At 42.7% G+C, this 18,766-nt stretch overlaps 4 protein-coding genes across 7 annotated transcripts; 1 reads left to right on the top strand and 3 right to left on the bottom strand.

Annotated features, from left to right (window-relative positions):
• Window positions 1-3,767: 3,767 nt before the first annotated feature.
• LOC105558923 (immediate early response 3-interacting protein 1) lies at window positions 3,768-4,894 on the bottom strand. Its single transcript, XM_012006861.1, has 3 exons — window positions 4,758-4,894; window positions 4,181-4,282; window positions 3,768-4,105 (listed from the first exon to the last, which is right to left on the bottom strand). Exons 1-3 carry the CDS (start codon window positions 4,846-4,848, stop codon window positions 4,050-4,052), a joined length of 249 nt encoding a protein of 82 aa, XP_011862251.1. The 5' UTR covers window positions 4,849-4,894; the 3' UTR covers window positions 3,768-4,049.
• A 1,164-nt stretch (window positions 4,895-6,058) lies between these two features.
• LOC105558924 (40S ribosomal protein S7) lies at window positions 6,059-9,465 on the bottom strand. The gene is made up of 5 exons (XM_012006862.1): window positions 9,342-9,465; window positions 8,952-9,122; window positions 6,558-6,739; window positions 6,255-6,405; window positions 6,059-6,169 (listed from the first exon to the last, which is right to left on the bottom strand). Exons 1-5 carry the CDS (start codon window positions 9,354-9,356, stop codon window positions 6,092-6,094), a joined length of 597 nt encoding a protein of 198 aa, XP_011862252.1. The 5' UTR covers window positions 9,357-9,465; the 3' UTR covers window positions 6,059-6,091.
• Window positions 9,466-9,703: 238 nt separating this feature from the next.
• On the top strand, window positions 9,704-12,168 carry LOC105558925 (ATP-dependent (S)-NAD(P)H-hydrate dehydratase). 4 transcript variants are annotated; one of them, XM_012006864.1, is made up of 2 exons: window positions 9,704-10,136; window positions 10,236-12,168. In XM_012006864.1, exon 2 carries the CDS (start codon window positions 10,695-10,697, stop codon window positions 11,751-11,753), a length of 1,059 nt encoding a protein of 352 aa, XP_011862254.1. In that variant the 5' UTR covers window positions 9,704-10,136; window positions 10,236-10,694; the 3' UTR covers window positions 11,754-12,168. The 4 variants fall into 4 exon arrangements, with proteins under 4 accessions (XP_011862254.1, XP_011862253.1, XP_011862255.1 ...); XM_012006863.1 differs by having other exon boundaries at window positions 9,704-10,416; window positions 10,595-12,168; XM_012006865.1 differs by having other exon boundaries at window positions 9,705-10,696; window positions 10,778-12,168.
• A 944-nt stretch (window positions 12,169-13,112) lies between these two features.
• LOC105558922 (syntaxin-7) lies at window positions 13,113-18,012 on the bottom strand. The gene is made up of 6 exons (XM_012006860.1): window positions 17,568-18,012; window positions 17,282-17,417; window positions 17,153-17,222; window positions 15,984-16,158; window positions 15,695-15,919; window positions 13,113-14,172 (listed from the first exon to the last, which is right to left on the bottom strand). Exons 2-6 carry the CDS (start codon window positions 17,388-17,390, stop codon window positions 13,924-13,926), a joined length of 828 nt encoding a protein of 275 aa, XP_011862250.1. The 5' UTR covers window positions 17,391-17,417; window positions 17,568-18,012; the 3' UTR covers window positions 13,113-13,923.
• Window positions 18,013-18,766: the final 754 nt, after the last annotated feature.

Here is an 18,766-nt window from a genome sequence, read left to right as displayed (position 1 = left end):
GGACGTCCTAAAGATGTTCTGAGGACGTCCCTTGGAAGTTTGTGCTGTATGGGACAGCTCTTATGGAATAGCTGCAAGTTGACTACATTTCTCAAAACTAGAACCTGGGCCAACTTCTAGCAACGTGGATACGGGCCTTAATGCTCGTGCGGTTACCGTCTTTCAGATTAGCTTCCGGTTATCTCACAGCGACAACGAGAATCGCTTGCGGGGAGAGAAAGAGAAACCGGGTCTAGCCGGCTCCTAACATTGCATTCTCGGGATTGGAACTCGGATCAAGTTCTAGCATCGTGAACACAGGTTTTTACAAACGTCGACTCCCGAAATCATGCTAATTACGTCCACGCCGGTCTCACGGTCCCATCGCGCGATTTCTTCTGCTCGTGAGGAATCTCCCCGAAGGGAGGTTTCGCAAGCGTCTCCTCTGCCGCGTGAGCGGAGGAGCTAATTGTAAGCGAGGAGTACGCGGTGAATCGGCGCGCGCGTGTCCTGAATCGAACGGACCGGGACGGTCGGACCGTTTCAGCGGCGAACACATTGCGATGTACGGTAAAATTGGACGAGAGACGCTTGCACAACCGTCATCGACGTTGCATCTCGCGCGCCGCTGGGGGGATTGGCGTAAAAACGACCGTGCCGTTATGTTACCTCACGCAGGATCATCGGCGCTCTCCTCACGTTCGTAAATCCTCCGAGCGATAACGCCGAGCGGACGATTGTAACTCTGGCTTACTTATGTCCGTTTCTACCAATGTAGACTAACTTTAATCTGAAAGTTCAATTTACTCTTTATCTTTTTTTTCTAATTCGTAGACCTACATTGGTATCAAGTGAGATTAAAGTTGATTTACATTTCCACCAATAGAATTGGAAATAGGTGAAGGGTTAAAGGTGAATGGCCTGGGTCCACGATACTAGAATTTGGTCCAAGTCCTAGTTCCGAAAAATGTGTGGACAACCAGCTTGCAGCTTTTATGGAATAGATGATATTATTAATATTAATTAATTAGTGCAGATTTAAAGATAACATGCCAGTGTCAACTAGACAAAAATCCGCTTGTGGATCAACTCGATATTATAGACAGATTGGTAGAAGTAGATGTTAAGAATTCCATAACCACGTGATGAATAAATGCGATTTTTGAACAAATAGAATTTCGTTCGGTTGATTGCCCACTTTATAAAGAGATAAACGTAACTTTCTGAACAGAATCAATGGAGGATCTTACAATCCTATGCGAGATCAATAAAGTATCCCTAGTAGCACAGTACATTGGTTAAACATTGATCCAATGTTAATTATATTAGAAATTATATTGTCCAACGTAAAGCCAATATTTAACAATTAACGTCATAAGAATATTGGTCTAATATTGATACAATATTAGATCAAAATTGCTAAATAAACATATTGGCTAAATTGAGAGAAGGCGCCCATCTTACAATATTGATTTAATATTGATACAATATTAGACCAATATTGCTAAATAAACATACTGGCTAAATAAGAGAAGGCACCCATCTTACAATATTGGATCAATATTGGGAATACTAGATTTACATTATTTTTCAATATTGCGCCAATACATTGTGCTACCAGGGATTATTATACATTTTAAATAAAATCAATAGATTTTACATTTAAAAATCGACAGGACGTACTAACGCTATTACACAAAATTTCCAGTCTCGCGACAATTGTAAAAACGACTTGTACGTCAGCTAAAAAGCTGCCTCTCTCTAGAAAAGAGCTAGAAGTCTCTAGAAAAGCGCTAGAAGAAATTACGATTTGCGGTTTTCCTCATCGTGAAAAGTCTCAGGTGACGGCAGCGTGATCGAGACACGGCAACAAAAAAAAAGAAAAGGAAAAGATAGAACATGAAGGAAATGTAGTGAACTGTTGCAACGATTGTGCGAGCGTGGTTCGCGCAAGTCACGTTTAATAATGCTAACAAGTCCTCACGTGCTTTCGCACACGGCGAAACACGCACGTACGGACACACGGTGTAACAGTCATTGATTGGGCCTGGCGAGGCGCTTCTTTCATCCCGAGAAAGCCGAGGAAGGGGAGAAAGTTGGGGAAAAATCATGGAGCGTCTTCCCCGAGCGTCGCTGCATCGTTCGTAAATCCGCGAGGAGGAAAGCGCCGGCCGCGGCCGGCGATCTTCCGCGACGATTTATTTACGACGCTGGCCGTTGACCAGACGATTTACGATTTAAATGATCCGAGAAGGAATAATTGAAATGGAAATGAGCGGAAGCTCGGATACGGCCTGGACTACCGATCGCCTCCAGCTGCTAGGCGCAAATGCCTAACTCGCCCGCGAAGGATTACGCAAGACGTATATCCTTTTAAACCGGTTTCTTAGTCCTTTCGCGACGCGTAAATGGCGACAGAACGGTGAAAAAAAATTGGCCGAATAGTTTCTGACTAATGAGCGATTAAAGGAAAAAGAAAATTAGAGACAGAGCTTTCCTCGCGAGCTCGTCGAAAGTTGCTGGTACACGTAACCCAGTGAGAAATGATTCGTCGATCAACGTCGAAATGATGTCGAATCGACATCAACTCGATGGTGTCGATGTCGATTCGACGATTGTTTCGACATCGATCGACAAATCATTTCTCACTGGGAAGGAGCAGAAATTTTAATTCAATTGAATTTTAAACCATTTGCTTGGAGCTAGAAACGAGAGGCAATATTATTAAACTCATTTTTTCATCTTATTGCCATATCTAAAATGCAATTGTGAGATTTATGTACATTTTAATATTTTAATATAAACAAAAAGTTATTGATTTATGAACACCTAATTATTTTAAGTGTATTATATTTGATAATTAGTAATAATATTAAATGTGTAACGATAAGTAATATATTTACTGATCACTTAACATTTAATCTTATGTATATATTTTTAGAATTAAAAATTGATAAAAGTAATGCAAATTGCTATCGACGGCTTTCTGAGAATATTGCAAATATAATTTGTTTAGCCGAGAACAAAGGGACCTCAATGTCTAACTTTTCATTTGGAAAGAAATTAATAATAAAAAATGGAATCGTGTTAGCACGACGCTATCTAGTCCCATCTATGATGCAGAGTTGCGAATCGTGAAGTAATTTACTGATCCTAGTGGCCTCTCGTGAGTCGGTAGACAACCTAAAAGTAGGTAGATACCTAAAATCGCACATGCACAATCGACAATGATCTGCAGGTAAGAACCTATAGAATTCGAAAATTCCACTCTGTGGTATCTAATGGATAAATAATTACCGGAATTAAGTTGGCGCTGGGAGTTCATATTTTCTTATAAAACCTAGCTCAAACGATTGCTCCCGAAGTGCTCCATTAGAATCCACAATTGCTCCACTTTTAAAATCAATAGTTTTCGAAATATTAACAAAAAACGTAAAATTTTTAATTTTCAATAAAAACATATTTCTAATAGCTTTTTTGTCGTACGACAAATATAATAGTATCTTCGAGAGGAAGTGATGACTCAAGGCTCTCTAGGGGAGAGAGAGGCGACGTCTCGTTTGATTAGGTCAATTTCCCTTACGCAGCGGCTTCAGAGCTCAGTGGCCGTGAAGTATTAAATTCCCCCTAAAAAGACTGGCGTGGAAGGACGTGAAACCTCACCACAATTGTCCCAAGAAACCCCCCCCCCCCCCTCATGAGTAGTCACAGTCATCAGCACTGGGGAATACAACGCGAGGAAGAGGGATAAATTTAGTGATCTCAGTTAAATTGAACGAAGCGCCAGGTTGATCGACTTGCGTTTTTCACGCTTGCATCACAGGATGTTGTTATAATTAAGCTAAAACGTGAAAAAGATACATATATTATACATTGCTCATTTCATACAGAAATTCACTCAAATCCATTCGTGCGTCCTGAAGTGCGGAAAAAGAAATTATGCACAAGGTAAAAACCGATTGCGAAGGTAAAAATAATTTACTAGGTCTCCTCGCACACACACACATTTTCAACAACTTGGACCTGCACACCGACGCATTCCACTCGTACATTCGTGTATCTCTTCCCTGTCAGCCGAGCACCAGCTTTATGATCAACGTCAGAACATTGAAGAATATCAGAGGAACTGAAAGTTAAAGCGTTATTGTAGAAAAGAAGATGCGAGGGTGAGCACGGGTCGTCAGTCTCTCGCGACACTTACCCCTCATCACAGTTCGTATCGACTTGATGAGGTTCAACATTTGTGACTTGGCCGTTGGTGGTTCCCCGAATCCTTGTACATTCTGCCACGACGCCCAGCCGACTGTAAAATGAAAAAACAAAAAGTTATTCAACACTAACGACAAACGTAACGCTCTCAACACCACCATAATACATGTGATTCTATGTACACGACTACCACAGATGACACACAATTTATATAACCGCCAACTTATTATCTCAGATGTGATGACTTTACTAATTTGTAAAATTTATTTTGTATCAGTTACGATCGCTTGAAAAGGACCAAGACCCATGGTCGAAACGTCGCGATACCAAACCATTAAAATTGCCAGATATGGTCAACCAAAACTTTGATGTCGCTAATTTTTGCTGGCGACCCTGAAGAATTTCTGATCAAACGTAACGATGCTGTCAATCTTTCGGAAGGGGGCAGGAAAGAGTTGTTTCGGAATTTTGAAAATTATAACCTACAACACTAGTGACTTTCGCACTTGAAGGAACAGTCGAAGCGAATTGAAGTAAATAGAGATAACAAACGCGTGCTCAGTTGTTACCTTTGGCGAGAAATCTTTCCTCGTTCAAGATGCAGATCGCGTTCAAGCACAACAGAGTTGCCTCGAAGAGTGTCCACAACGTGAACGCCATGTCGCTTGAATTGTCATGTCAGCGATACCGGCAATACCGACCATCTCTTACGACGGATCTGTTCGTGCACTTCCTACACTTTACTCCGCGTAGTGAATTTTATAGGTGTCTTTTTTTTGTCAAATGCAATTTTTGTTAGTTAATTTAAACTCTAAGCCTTAAGAAACTAATCACAGTATATCTACTCATACTTGACCGTGATTGGTCAATTTCTTAAAGCTTAAGGCTTGGGACTTTCCTTGCGGAAAAAACACCAAGTCTTGAGTGTTAATTAACGTTCGATTGTCCTTTTATACTCAAATTTGAGTGCAAATTGTGTAAATACCTAAATCTGGGTGTTTATGCCCAAATTTGAGAGTAAATTCGGACAATCGAGTGTTAACACTCAAAACTTGAGTGTTTTTTCCGTAAGGGTTGCACCACGGTCTCTGTATCTAATCTTTGTCCTTTTCTCCAATGATTGAAAACACACATATTTATCCCGTTTTAAATATAGAAAGCAAAGAAAGAGAGAACAAAAAGTTATTTATAAAAGATTATTCTCTAAAATTGGAATAGGGTTTGCTAATCATGTGTGAATCCATAGGTTTACAAACACCCGTGTACATAAAAATGTAACTTGAAAATTAAATTTTGCAAAAATTAACCAGAAGTGGTGAAATCACTTGACACGCAAACTTTCGAGCTCGAACATTCAATTCGACATTCTGTCTTGCGAGAATTGCACAGCGCGTAAACGCACGCACAGGGAATCTGATAGGACCATAAATGCATAAGGAAATGGGCAAATCAATTTATGCATACGCTTATGCACCTGTGCAAGCTTGTCCGGATAAACCCTTCCTATTTTGTCATGGCTCTTGCAGACCAGCGCGACAACGCGATTTACCAATGTGCAGATTTTCTAGAAAAGCGTAGTTTTCCCACAAAGACTGCGCCCGTTGGATAATCGCGTGTCGCGTTTGTCTGCGAGAGCCATTACAAGTTACCCACCTTCTTAACACGGCTTAGAAGTCTATTTAAAACTTGAAATTCAATCGATTGGCGTAAACCGAAGGACGCCACTTGGTTCCTCTGTAAATAAATTTTACGGAGGTTTCTACACGTCGTGTTCTATCTCCGACGATGGCATCGCAGAACATTTCTATAACAACCCAACTAATGAACGAAACGGCAGACGAAAAGTGCGATGCGCGACTAGATTAAAACGTAGATTAAAATACTTTTATTTCTCCTACATTCATCATACATAGGATTCAGGAAATTCGAACGTGACGTCCCGTCCAGTCAGCTGCTTGTACACTGAAGCAAAGGTGTCGACCTGGAAGGTATTATCAAGTTTTACATCACTTATTGCCACGTAATACACAAGAAGCGACACTCCGTGCGAGATAATGTAATTATACCTTGTGCTCGATGTTCGTCTGCTCATTTTTATCAAGATGAACTTTGATAAGCTGCGACCCGTCGAGCTTGACTCTGATACGCTTGCCAACGATTTCCACAGGATACACCAAATCCTCCAATATCGCGTCGTAGACCGAAGTCAGAGTGCGGCTGGAAGAAAACGTGTCGTGTAAAATTAAAAGCGCGCATATTACACGCGAGACTCCGCTGACGGTCCCATTAATGGAACACAAATCGTAAACGCAATCGTTCAATTTGTCGTGAAATTCAAAGTGTTACTTTTACTTCCTCTGGTTTCTTACCTCCTCGGGCGTTTCTGCTTGTTCTTGGTTCGCGTTTTCCTCGTCGGCTTGGGCAAGATTTTACGCTCGCCAATGAACATCACGTGCTTCCCGGAGAACTTCTTCTCCAGTTCGCGCACCAGCCGCGTCTGAATCTTCTGGAAGGTCTTCAGCTTCGGCATGGGTACGTATATAATGATTGACTGTGAGAAACAAAAGGTACTCTGTCACAATGCAGTTTCCTCAAGGAACGCTGCGGCGCAATAATTCGGTTCGTGTCGTATCAATAGAGGTGCGACATTTCGATTATCTTTATACACAAAATATCGCAAAATGCCCCAGGCATGTTTTTAATGCAATTTCTTTACATTTTGGAGTCCCCGATTTTGTTTTAACACGTTTTTAAAACGCAAAATGACCCTCAACACGCAAAATAGCGTCCAATAACGTCAAAAATCGCAATTTTCCTTAGTAAACTTTTCTAACGTCAATGTTGTATCCGAAACCAAAGAGATTTATGCCCAATTTTTCTAACGTCAATGTTGTATCCTAAACCAAAGAGATCTATGCCCAATTTTTCTAACGTCAATGTTGTATCTAAACCAAAGAGATTTTATGCCTAAGACTAGTATTGTTTACTTTTTTTAAGACATATTATTGCTTTTGTAGCCTGAAAATAATATGTAATTTGTTCCATGCTATTTTAATATGTTATGTCTTATGTTACATTTTTTAACATACGTTTAGCCTTAATAAATGTCGTAAATTGTTGTATCAAAACATTAAGGTCCGGTTTCACCAACGTTGTTTAGCTTTAAGCTTAGCCTAATTCGTTCTTTGCCTTTTTCTAAAGCAACAGTTGGAAAGAGACAAAGAACGAATTAAACTAATTGTAAGTTTAAAGTTAAGCGACGTTGGTAAAGCCGGGCCTAAGTCGTTTTATTGAAGCCCTGCCCACCTCCGACCACGGCATTATCAAAAACATTATCAAAATAACGCAAAATCCGGAAAAACAAAACGCAAAAGATGCAAAAAAATAACATCCTAATGTCACACCTCTACGTATCAATAAAGAGCATCGATGTTAAATCGAATAATTTTTGTCTATCCCTAATTATTATCTGAATCTAATTAATGCACTGTAATATTTTATATAGCAAGATATAAATAATATCTTCAGTAAAATCAATTAACCAATGTAGAAAATTGCACGACGACCCATGGCTGGCAAATTCTAATTAAAGAAATTCATTGCGAAAAATATTACCTCAGCCAGGGTTTGAACCTGGACCTCCCTACACTCTAGGTCTCGGTGGTCGAACTGGTTGAGACCACCCGAGGCCTAGAGTGTAGGGAGGTCCAGGCTCAAACCCTGGCTGAGGTAATATTTTTCGCAATGAATTTCTTTAATTAGAATTTGCCAGCCATAGGTCGTCGTGCAATTTTCTACATTGGTTAATCAATTACTGGCGTTAAATAATTCTTTACGTTAAAATCAATTATCTGTGTGCAGAGATATACAAGGCAAAAACAAAGCTCGAGATGGGAAACTTATAGTCAACCCAACTGGCTAGTTGTTAAATTAGTTTATTACACAACGTTTCGACCCTATTATTTTGGGTCCTTTTCGAGTGATACTGCAAATCAACAACATCAACGCAATTATGAACAATGTAGGTTATTAAATACAATGTAGGTTAATAAATGAATAAATTAATTAATAGGATTTAGTTAAATAGTTAACGGTTCAGCAACGCACCTGAGTCAGCAATCGTCGTCGAAAATGACAGAGTACAAAGCCACTAAACGTAGCTCATAAGCCATCTAATTGACTACAAGCCTTCAAAGGCCTCTGTTCACGATGCTAGAACTTGGTCCAAGTTCTAGTGCCGAGAAATATGTGGCCAATTAACCTACAGCTTTATGAAATAGCCGCAGGTTGATTGGCTACACGTTTCTCGAAACAAGAACTTGGACCAGCTTCTAGCATCGTGGACACAGGCCTTTAGAGGCGCTTCTATTGATAAAAGAAGGTTCGGAAGAAGAGCGTCTTAAGAAAAAAAAAACGAAAGAATTTCAATGCAAGAAATTCAGGATAATTTGTGGCACGCTTTATGCAAGAGCAGTTGATTCGTAGCTCTAAGTTTTACGTTCGATTCTGATTTCTATCTCGTACGTGTAAATTTATATATTTGCTCATTTCGCTTCTATAAGAAGTTAAGCGGAGAATTGAGGATCGCGCGTAAAGGAGCACGAAAGCGACAATCCGTCTCGAGAGTATTTCAATTTGAAGTAAAGGAAAAAATGTAGGAAACTTCGGGGAAGGGGGAGGGGGGGAGGAGGGAGCTAAAAATCTTGACACAAAGGCACATCGAAGAGAGACGAGAGAACGGGGTGCGGGAAACGAAACCTCACCTTCTTGTTGTTCGTCTCGATCTCCTTCGCCTTCGTGATGTAGAGCTCCCTCAGCTGCGACTTGAGGTCGCTGTTCATCTCCAGCTCGAGGAGCGCCTGGGAAACGCTAACCTCGAACTGGTCGGGCTCGGCCCCGCTGCTCTTGATTATCTTCGCGTTTGTCGTCAGCATCTGAAAGAGCAGTCAAGGGTGAGACCGTTAACTCGTAACGAGGATCGCGAGGCTTGACGGAATCGTCGGCACAAATGCGGAGCACGTGCGACCAAGGGGGGGAAAGAAATCTGTCGCGTATTAAAGCTTGAGAAACGTCCACGCTGGACATTTTGCGCGCTGGTCGAAACTTCGGGGGCCGCGTCGAATCGAAGCGGAATGGCCTGCGGAAGCACGTACCTTGCCGAGACTCATTTTACCAAGGAATACCCCGTCGGATGCCACCAGCTACCGATAGACACGAACGCGGCGACGTGCTCGACGAAAAGGACCCGTGTCGGCGCAGCGTCGAGAATTGGAGGTTAGGTTCGACCAATCGGAGCGAGGTGGACGGAGACCGGCGGCGCTCGATTGGTCGAGCTCGGAGCGGTCGGTAATCGTCGATTCGCGTTCCTAAAGTGCGGGCTTGACTGCCTAAAGGCCTGTGTCCAAAGTTCTAGTCCCGAGAAACGTGTGGCCAATCAACTCGCAGCTATTCCATAAAAGCTGCAAGTTGATTGGCTACGCATTTCTCGGAACTAGAGCTTGGATCAAGTTCTAGCACCGTGGACACAGGCCTTAAGGCGTCCCTCTCGCTTCAGGGAAGTCGGAACTGACTTCTCGACTGTTCTCGACGCGAGGATACGCGACCTTTGAAGGCTGTTTGTAAATTCCGGCAAAAAAAAAGCAGGAAAGACTACTCGAATGACTCGAATAAGCGGCGGTACATGGCGGACGATTTGCCGTCGAAGAACCTAGAGCGTCAACAGGTTGAAGACACAAATAATCAAAAGAGCCGAAATTTATGCAAGTCGGAGACATCGCTGTGCTTCTCTTGATCGGCGTCTCTCTTTCCCGCGAAGAAGCCACGATCACGCGAATGCAAATCGCTCGGACACCATCCCTCCGCTTTGCAGTGGAATCGATTCGAGACCCGATCGCAGCGAGACTTCCGCAGATATTTTTCTCCGACAGGAAAGACGTAGCTTCTCGTTCGTCAGTTGCGACCTTTCCAGCTATCTCACATATTACGTTTACGAAATATCATTATTGCAACATATATTGTACAATAATAATGTAATATCATGTGCGCAGAACGTATTACATCTTGAAGTAGCGCCGGCATCCTCGCGTCTGACTCGCCAACTTTTCGGTAGCGCAAATCACCAGTATGCTAATTGGCTGATAAGCGGACCACGATACGCGAGATCGTTGCCAGCTACGCTTGTGCCTCGCATTGTCCACCGCTGTCCTTCCCGTGACGGGGAAATTATTCGTAAGTTATGGCGTTAACGACTAGAGAACGGACTCGTTCCGACGCGAGATATCAAAGCAGTTGTAACGGCGCAAGAGCGACGAGTGTATTTTCACTCGGCAACATTCGTGCCTCTTGCTCGACACCTTTTATCGCGCGAGGCGGCGCCGGGGAATAATTTTGTCAGTTGTTATTGCAGACCGAGATAAGCGACGCTCGTGGAGCGTAGACAATTTGAGCTGTAAGATTTTCATATCGCTTTTTCCTCGTGAGAGACTTGTAGTTAATTTCTTGGGACGATGTATGTACGCCAATACGCTTTAAGAGGGGTTCTCCCTCGCGACTCGAGGATGGCACTTGTTATCAGTAATTTTCTCTGCAGGCGACACGTTAGATTTGCGTCAGTGCCCACGATGTCCGCGTCGTCGTCCACGGACGAGCGTATGTTGAAGGGAATACGGAAGGTCGTGCCGAGTTTGATCAACAGCAAGTACAAGGGTCAAGACGGCAGAATCGGGATCTTCGGCGGCAGCGCAGAGTACACGGGGGCACCGTACTTCGCGGCTATGAGCGCGCTGAGAACCGGGGCCGATCTCGTTCACGTGTTTTGCGCCAAGGACGCCAGCGTCCCCATCAAGTCGTTCAGTCCTGAGCCGATAGTCCACCCGGTCCTGGACCAGCAGGACGCAATAAAGCAGATAAAACCCTGGCTCGATCGTCTGCACGTCATCCTGATCGGGCCCGGGCTCGGCAGGGACGAGGGGACATTCAAGATCATCGTCGAGCTGATAACGATCTGCCGAGAGGCGAGGAAGCCGCTGGTTATCGACGCGGACGGTCTGTTCCTGGTCTGCCAGAAGCCGGAGATCGTCAAGGACTACCCTGGAGTCATCCTGACGCCTAACGCGATGGAGTTCAGTCGTTTGGTCAAAGCGGTCCTGGACAGGTCTGTCCCGCCTGCTTCGATAGTCAAGGTTTCCGACGTCAAACACGTAGCGGAGGCTTTCGGGAAGAACGTGATAATTCTGCACAAGGGAGCGAAGGACGTGATCGTGGACGGTCACAAGGGCGCCGAGACCGTGTCGTGTGGATTGGCTGGCTCCGGGAGAAGGTGCGGCGGCCAGGGAGACCTCTTGTCCGGCTCGTTGGCGGTATTCTGGTGGTGGGCCATCTCCTCGGGAACCAGCGAGTGCGCCCTGTCGCCCTCGATAGTGGCGTGCTACGCCGCGTCGAGACTGATCCGGGAATGCAACGCGTCGGCCTTCAAGATACGACAAAGGGGAATGTTGGCCTCGGATATGCTGGAGCAAATACAGCCGGTGTTCAACAGGATCTTTGAAACTCATTGCGACAAGTAACGCTCACGCTCACTTTTAATTACGTTGTTTCTAGAGAGCGCTTTCCTTGTCTCTCGCAACGCTTTATTACTGGAATTAAGTGAAGGAAATGCAAAATCGACGATCATATCGCCATTTCATTATTGTGGATTTTAGAACTTCCTCGTTTGTTGGAAGAGGTCGAACTCGAAGCACTGATACCTGAAGCGTTTACTGTATACATTTATATTACATTTTACAAAATTTGTTATCGGCGTATTACATAAATTGAAATATGCACATTTCGAAAATTGGCTTCAAGGAAACTTATTCAGGAAAATATACGCTAATATATATACATACTTGTGTATGTATATACTTGTAATTTACATATAATTCTTATGTGGTTGTTAATAACTTGAAAGTTTATATAAATAAATATTTTTATATAAAATTATATACAAGTTAGACTCTTAATGTAGATATATACAGGGTGGTTCAGGACCTCACCGACAAACTTTGAGGAACGACAGGTCTCGTAGAAAAGATGATTTTTTTATCGAGCAACCCATGTCCTCTGACGCGTCGTTTAGGCGCTACGCGACCGACATTTATTACAATTCTAAAATAAATAATTTATTTATTTCAAGTACACTTGCTTTACAGAAGGTGTTCAAAGTGTCTACCCTGAACCCCGATTGCATTCAATACATCATTGTAACATCGATTGTCGGACTCTATCGAATATTCGAGGTCTTTCTTGAATTCGGTCGAAAGCAGCGGTGACTGGTGTGGTATACACGACACTCTTCACATGTCCCCGGAGAAAAGAATCAATGGGCGGTCAAGTCGGGCCTACGTAGATAAATTCATTTCACAATTGTAATAAATGTCACCTAGGACCTTCGCGGTCGCGTAGCGCCTGGGTTGCTCGACAAAAAATTATTCTTTCTGCAGACCTATCGTTCCTCAAAGTTTGTCGGTGAGGTCCTGAATCATCCTGTATATACAGGGTGTCCTGAAATTCGCGAATCAAAATACCATAGCAAGAAAGTCGTAAAAAAAATAAATTAAAGTTATTTACCGTTTTTCGTTCCGAGCAGTAGTTTTTTTAGATAAAAAGGTTCAAAACAGGCCAATCATACATTACGGTTGAATGGAAACCTGTCCGTGAGTCGCGCGTCGATAGTGTTAATGCACCAACACTATCGACGCGCGACTCACGGACAGGTTTCCGTTCAATTGTAATGTACGATTGGCCTTTTTTGAACCTTTTTATCTAAAAAAAAACTACTGCTCGGAACGAAAAATGGCAAATAACTTTTTAATTTATTTTTTCGACGACTTTCTTGCTATGCTATTTTGATTCGCGAATTTCAGGACACCCTGTATATGTATATGTATACACGCCCAAGCGCCTCCATCAAAAGCGTAAATTTTCTCTATCAATTGTATATATTTCGAGATTTGTATGGTAAGAATAATTAGAGCCGAAGCTTGCTCTTGCCAGTCTTTTTATGTATACATACTGTTTATTGTATATTGTTTAAAACAAAAATCGACATCCCTAAACTAAATATAATACATTAACTTATATCAATCCCTTTACGTATCTTTAAAGTACTACGATGCTCTCTCAGACATTCGCCTCCAAGTTTCCGTTAGGAATAGTCTCTTAAGATATTTTACAGGCACATACAGTTGCATTGCAGATAACAAGGACCTCCGTTACTTTACCATATACAAGCATCCTACACAGCACACGCGCACGTTCATACGTATTTAGCTCTGTTATACATAATCGCGTTATCTAAATTATATATGCATGTATATATTATATATGGTTGATCGTTATACGCTGATAGTTTATGAGTATTGAAACGTACAAATGGACTGCGGCAATCTCTCTCCCCCCTAGACATGCCGTTGAGAATGTTATTCGCAAATCAGAGCTCGCACCTACGATTATCACAATTAGATGGATTGAATTCGCAAGATTCAGCGCGTTTCTCCACTCTCTCACATCTCTACGACAACGCTAGCCCTTTGCGTGGTTTTGAAACAATCGAGACTGGACAGAAACGTCACTAGAAATCTTACCGACCCGCAATTCTGCAATCGTTTACGGGCCGCCGTCTTTTGTAGCACTACACATACTGTGCTGTACACTCTGGCATATATGCACCTTACGTTTTCCCTCTCTTTTTCTTCTTTACTTACTTTGCCAAACTATGATACCAATCAAAATCGACAATATGACTACCGCGATCACTATGAGAATACACTTCTTCTTGCGCAACTTGGTCTGGTACATGCTCGCTTGCCTCACTTGAGACACGCCTTCGTTGACAGACACCTCGGTTCTCTCGACCGATGCTTCTATAGAATCAATCACTTCTCCCTGATCGTATACCAAAGCTCCAAGATCCTTGAATATCTGGTTGATATCGTTAATGTTACTCTGCAAAACCAATAAATAATTACATATCGTACACGGTACAATTGAGGAGTTCACGGTGGAAGAACGACTTGATTCGACTCAAGTTGTTTATACAAGAGCCAAGCTAAAAGCTTTATAATTGTATTCAACAGATCAATAAAGTCCCAGACAGCACATGATATTATACAAATATTCTATACTCATACTATGAATGTACGTACTGTACATAATATACTGAGAATATCTCTATATCTTCTGTAGTATATCAGTTTTTGTATATTTCCAGGATGTTTTCAGAACATCTTTTACAGTATATTATACTATACTGTAAAACGTACTGTATTTAACAAAAACTTGAAGAGATGGATCGCCAGTAAATAAAGAACAAATAATAAGGATAACGTCGACAATTAACTGGCACAATGTATTTCGTTTAGAACATACAACGTTTCGACCAGTAATACTGGTCCTTATCAAGTATTAAAAAAAAAAGTCTTCTACCGACCTTTCACAACAATTGACGTCTTTTTAAAATATTTTATATCTACTCCATATGTGTTACTGTGCAGAGTGATTCGTTCCTCCATGTATTCTTATATTATTACCAATGTTACCCATTTTTTGCTGTCACATCTAATGGGTTAAGGAATTTTTTTTAATACTTGATAAGGACCAGTATTACTGGTCGAAACGTTGTATGTTCTAAACGAAATACATTGTGCCAGTTAATTGTCGACGTTATCCTTATTATTTGTACTGTATTTAACATAGTGAGATCATCCCTATAACATTTTTAGTAGTATATTATTTTTCGCATATTCTCGTATATTTTCAGAACATGTAGTAATAGTAACCACTCACTGCCGCGACGTGGCGACCGCGCGTTAGCCTTTCTCGTAAGTAAAAATCATTCTGTATTAGTTAAAAGGCGAGCCGATCTGATATGACAGTTTGTTTTCTGGATCATGGATAAACTTCAATGACCTGAATATACTTTCGATGATTACATAATTTAACGCACTTTAAAAATTAAGTTAGAAAGTTAAATATTTTTAATAGGAAGCCTACTGATACCTCATTACCCTTTTATTAGAAATTATAAGGTGTAACAAGGGGCAAGTCATGAGGTCTTGATAAGGAAAACCTGACCAGGCAATTATACATGTATATGTGATCAACATATTTTATTAATATACTCATGATATACCAAGAAATATTCTCAGTATATACTGAGTAGGCTTCTAGGACAGACATAGAAACATCCTCCGTACATTCTCAAAATATTGTGGTACGTATTTTGAATATTAATGGAATATACACAATCTACGTTTGCGATATACCGCGTATATACTCAGAATCTACCTGTGCTGTATGGGGTATGTGTTTGGACTCTTATAATTGGGTCAATAAGTAAGTTTTCAATTTTAAAGCTTTGAATAAAATTTTGACAAAAACTTAAAATTAAGTCGCTCTTCCACCAAACTCCTCAATTACGTATGTAAAATTGACGCACATGTATCGTCGTCAATCTCGAAGAACTCACCTCCAACTGTTTTATACTAGCTTCCTGCTCTTCCAGCATTCGTAAATTCATCTGCTCCTGCAGCTGGTCCTGCTGCTGCTTCGCATGATCGCTCCCATACGTTCTGCTATCTTGCAGCTCGATGAGCGTATCCTGCTTCTTCTCTCCGAATGGCGCGATACCTGCACTAGCCTTAGCCCTCCTAACCATTTCCTTCTCCTTGGAGGCAGCTAGTCTTTGCACGGCCTAAATCGAATAGCAGTTAACGATAACATGTCGGATATTGAAATGCACCAACACCGATATTTACTTGAAAAGAGTTCAGCGCGCTGGTAAATTCGTCTTGAAGGCGCTCCCTTTGCATTTTCCGCTGCCTCTGCTCGCCAGGGCTCGTGGAGCCCGAGTTATTCGCCAGCATGGCCAAATCTCGGAGGTGAACGCTGGTGTCCTTCGCCAGCTGCTGCGTGTAGTGCTGTATCTGATGCCTGCAAAACGATTACATGAAACTCTCTTCTCTGTTTATCGGGAGATACTCTTACAAGATTTAATTCCTCCTCTCAGTCATTGAGCGTTGCTACACAACACCCTTGTGTCCATTTCTACCAATGCGGACTAATTTTGATCTCGGTTTAACTTTCTTTTCACCTTTTTCCAGTTCTGAGAGTTGAAAAAAGATGGAAAAGAAATTGAGATTAAATGACATTTTGGTATAATGCCCGTTTCTACCAATGCAGATTAACTTTAATCCCAGTTTAAATTACTTATTGAGACGGGAAACTTACAGTCAACCCAACTGGCTAGTTATTTAATTAGTTTATTACACACAACGTTTCGACCCTATTCTTTTGGGTCCTTTTCGAGTGATACTGCACATCAACAACAACAACGCAGTTATGAACAATGTAGGTTAATAAGTAAAAAGGATCGTTGTGTAATAAACTAATTAAATAACTAGCCAGTTGGGTTGACTACAAGTTTCTCGTCTTAATTTTTAATCATTACTGGTGACAATAAGCAAAGTCTCCTTTCGTAAATCACTTATCTTTTTCTCATACCCATTTCTACCGATGTGGATTAATTTTAATCCCTATATCACTAAGTTTTTATCTGTTTCCAATTGCCAAAACTAGGAGATAAAAAATAAGTTAACCCGAGGTGAAGTTAGTCTGCATTGGTAGAAATGTGCATTATTCGTGAAACTAGAAAAGGATACAAAGCAAGTTGAACCGAGATTAAAGTCAAACTGCGTTGGCAGAAACGGGCATAAGAAACGGACATTGGTCGGGTTTAATTCGTAGTCAAGAGGTTGGCCAATTACAGTAATTCTTCAGAGGAATAGTTGTGATTGATTTTGGAAGCATGTTGTAATACTAGACGTTATTAAGCCCAATTAACGGTGACGTATAAACGCGCGATTAGATCACGAGTTAAATCGTGTCGGATGAGTCAGCGGCTAGGGAATTGAATATCATCACTCACAGCTGATTCCTGAGTTCCTGAGAATCGGTGGAGCTGCCCAGCTGATTGACCATCTTCTGCATGGAAGACACTGCGAGCAAACCATCGGAATGAGTACCGAGTCACAGTTCCAGTGACCGGGGAACCTACCATTTTGCGATATCTTGAGTATCGAGGTGCCAATCGATTGGGACAACCTGCCGAAGTCCTGCTCCCGCGTGGGGCCGCCGTTGTGATACGACGAGAATCCGGCGTCCATCTCCGGGCTGTCGGCCGACGCTACCAGCTAGATTAGACAAATCCGATTACGCGAAAGCGACACAAATATCCTCGCGATCGATACGCTCGTTCGCGCCTGAACGCGAACTCCAAGTTGAGGCCACGCGACTGCCTGCGGTTCTAACCGCCAGCGTAAATAACATCAAACTGAACTAACCAGTTAGGACGTAACGATCGCTCCTCGGTGCTTCTCCGCGACACGGCGCCGATGACGAGGGCTCGCGATCGGAAACACGCCGATCGCGTCGAAGGCGACGAGACTCGTGAGAGGAAGAGAGAGAGAGATAGATCGCTGTCACCTGGCGCGCGCGTGTACGCACTTGTCACAGGCAACGGTGACAAGTGGGTCGATCGCTCGCGCGATGAGTCACGAAGCTGGCGTAGCAACAGGCCTCGCTTCTCGGTGGCCCATGACACGGCCACGGCCGCGCGTTTCTCGTGCGAATCCTTTGGCCAGTCGCGCCGACAGCTTCCCGCGGCGTCGTTTCGACGGCGAGATAGTACGAGCTCCTCAAACGAGAATCGCCGCGACGGACTGTATCGGGTCGGATGGTGTCGCGAGATCCGCTACGAGCGACGCAAAGCTCGACGAGGCGATTGCCACGGACACGTGACACGGTTCCTCGGCCAATGGAAAAAGTCTGCCCATTACGCTCCGTTCAGACGGGCTTGCGCGACTCATCGCAAAGCTTTTTGACCGTGACACTGAACGAGGCTCCAGTCGAGTCGACCAATCGGGTGTTCGGCGACGTCAAGTGAGACGCGCAATTGGCCGATCTCGCTGCGACTCGCTCGAGGCGCGCTCCGAAACGCACTGAAATTATCCCGCTCGGAACCGTTTCATTGGCCGAGTTCAGCAGAAAAAGCTGCTTTGCAACTGTCCCATACAGCACGGAAATATTGCAGCAACGTTGCAGAGACATTGTTTTGAAAGATTGCATCATTGCAGCAACATTAGAATGTCCGCCTTCAGCAATATTTCAATGCAACATTGCACCCAGTGAGAAATGATTCGTTGATCGATGTCAAAACGATGTCGAATCGACATCGATACCGTCAAATTGACGTCGATTCGACATCGTTTCGACATCGATCGACGAATCATTTCTCACTGGGCAGCAATATTGCAATGCAACTACGCAGCAATATGAAAATGCAAGACTGCAGCAATATTGCAATGTAACAATGTAGCCATAATGCAATAAAATGCAATAAAACGTACGTACCCACACAGCACGGGGAACTCCCGGGGAGCTCTAAAAAATTGGTCATAAGCTTCATTTGAACTTCAAACGAACTCGCACGGAGCCCCCTGAGAGCTCCTATGTCCGCTTTTGAGAGCTCTCTGAGAGCTTT

Source organism: Vollenhovia emeryi, unplaced genomic scaffold, assembly GCF_000949405.1.
Source record: "Vollenhovia emeryi isolate VEMERY1.0 unplaced genomic scaffold, V.emery_V1.0 DF939304.1, whole genome shotgun sequence".
NCBI lineage: Eukaryota > Metazoa > Arthropoda > Insecta > Hymenoptera > Formicidae > Vollenhovia > Vollenhovia emeryi.
This window is presented reverse-complemented; position numbering and strand designations above follow the sequence as displayed.

Excerpts from the sequence above, each read along its gene's own strand:
- LOC105558922 (XM_012006860.1), bottom strand. The coding sequence starts at position 17,390 with ATGGACGCCGGATTCTCGTCGTATCACAACGGCGGCCCCACGCGGGAG. Across the intron at positions 16,159-17,152 it reads CAGGAACTCAGGAATCAGCT|GCATCAGATACAGCACTACA; the intron begins GTGAGTGATGAT and ends ATCGTTTTGCAG. Across the intron at positions 14,173-15,694 it reads CTAGTATAAAACAGTTGGAG|AGTAACATTAACGATATCAA; the intron begins GTGAGTTCTTCG and ends TTGGTTTTGCAG.
- LOC105558924 (XM_012006862.1), bottom strand. Across the intron at positions 6,740-8,951 it reads TCGAGACGAACAACAAGAAG|TCAATCATTATATACGTACC; the intron begins GTGAGGTTTCGT and ends TGTTTCTCACAG. Across the intron at positions 6,406-6,557 it reads AAGCAGAAACGCCCGAGGAG|CCGCACTCTGACTTCGGTCT; the intron begins GTAAGAAACCAG and ends GTTTTCTTCCAG.
- LOC105558923 (XM_012006861.1), bottom strand. The coding sequence starts at position 4,848 with ATGGCGTTCACGTTGTGGACACTCTTCGAGGCAACTCTGTTGTGCTTG. Across the intron at positions 4,283-4,757 it reads GGAAAGATTTCTCGCCAAAG|TCGGCTGGGCGTCGTGGCAG; the intron begins GTAACAACTGAG and ends TTCATTTTACAG. Across the intron at positions 4,106-4,180 it reads GATACGAACTGTGATGAGGG|TTCCTCTGATATTCTTCAAT; the intron begins GTAAGTGTCGCG and ends TTTAACTTTCAG.
- LOC105558925 (XM_012006864.1), top strand. The coding sequence starts at position 10,695 with ATGTATGTACGCCAATACGCTTTAAGAGGGGTTCTCCCTCGCGACTCG.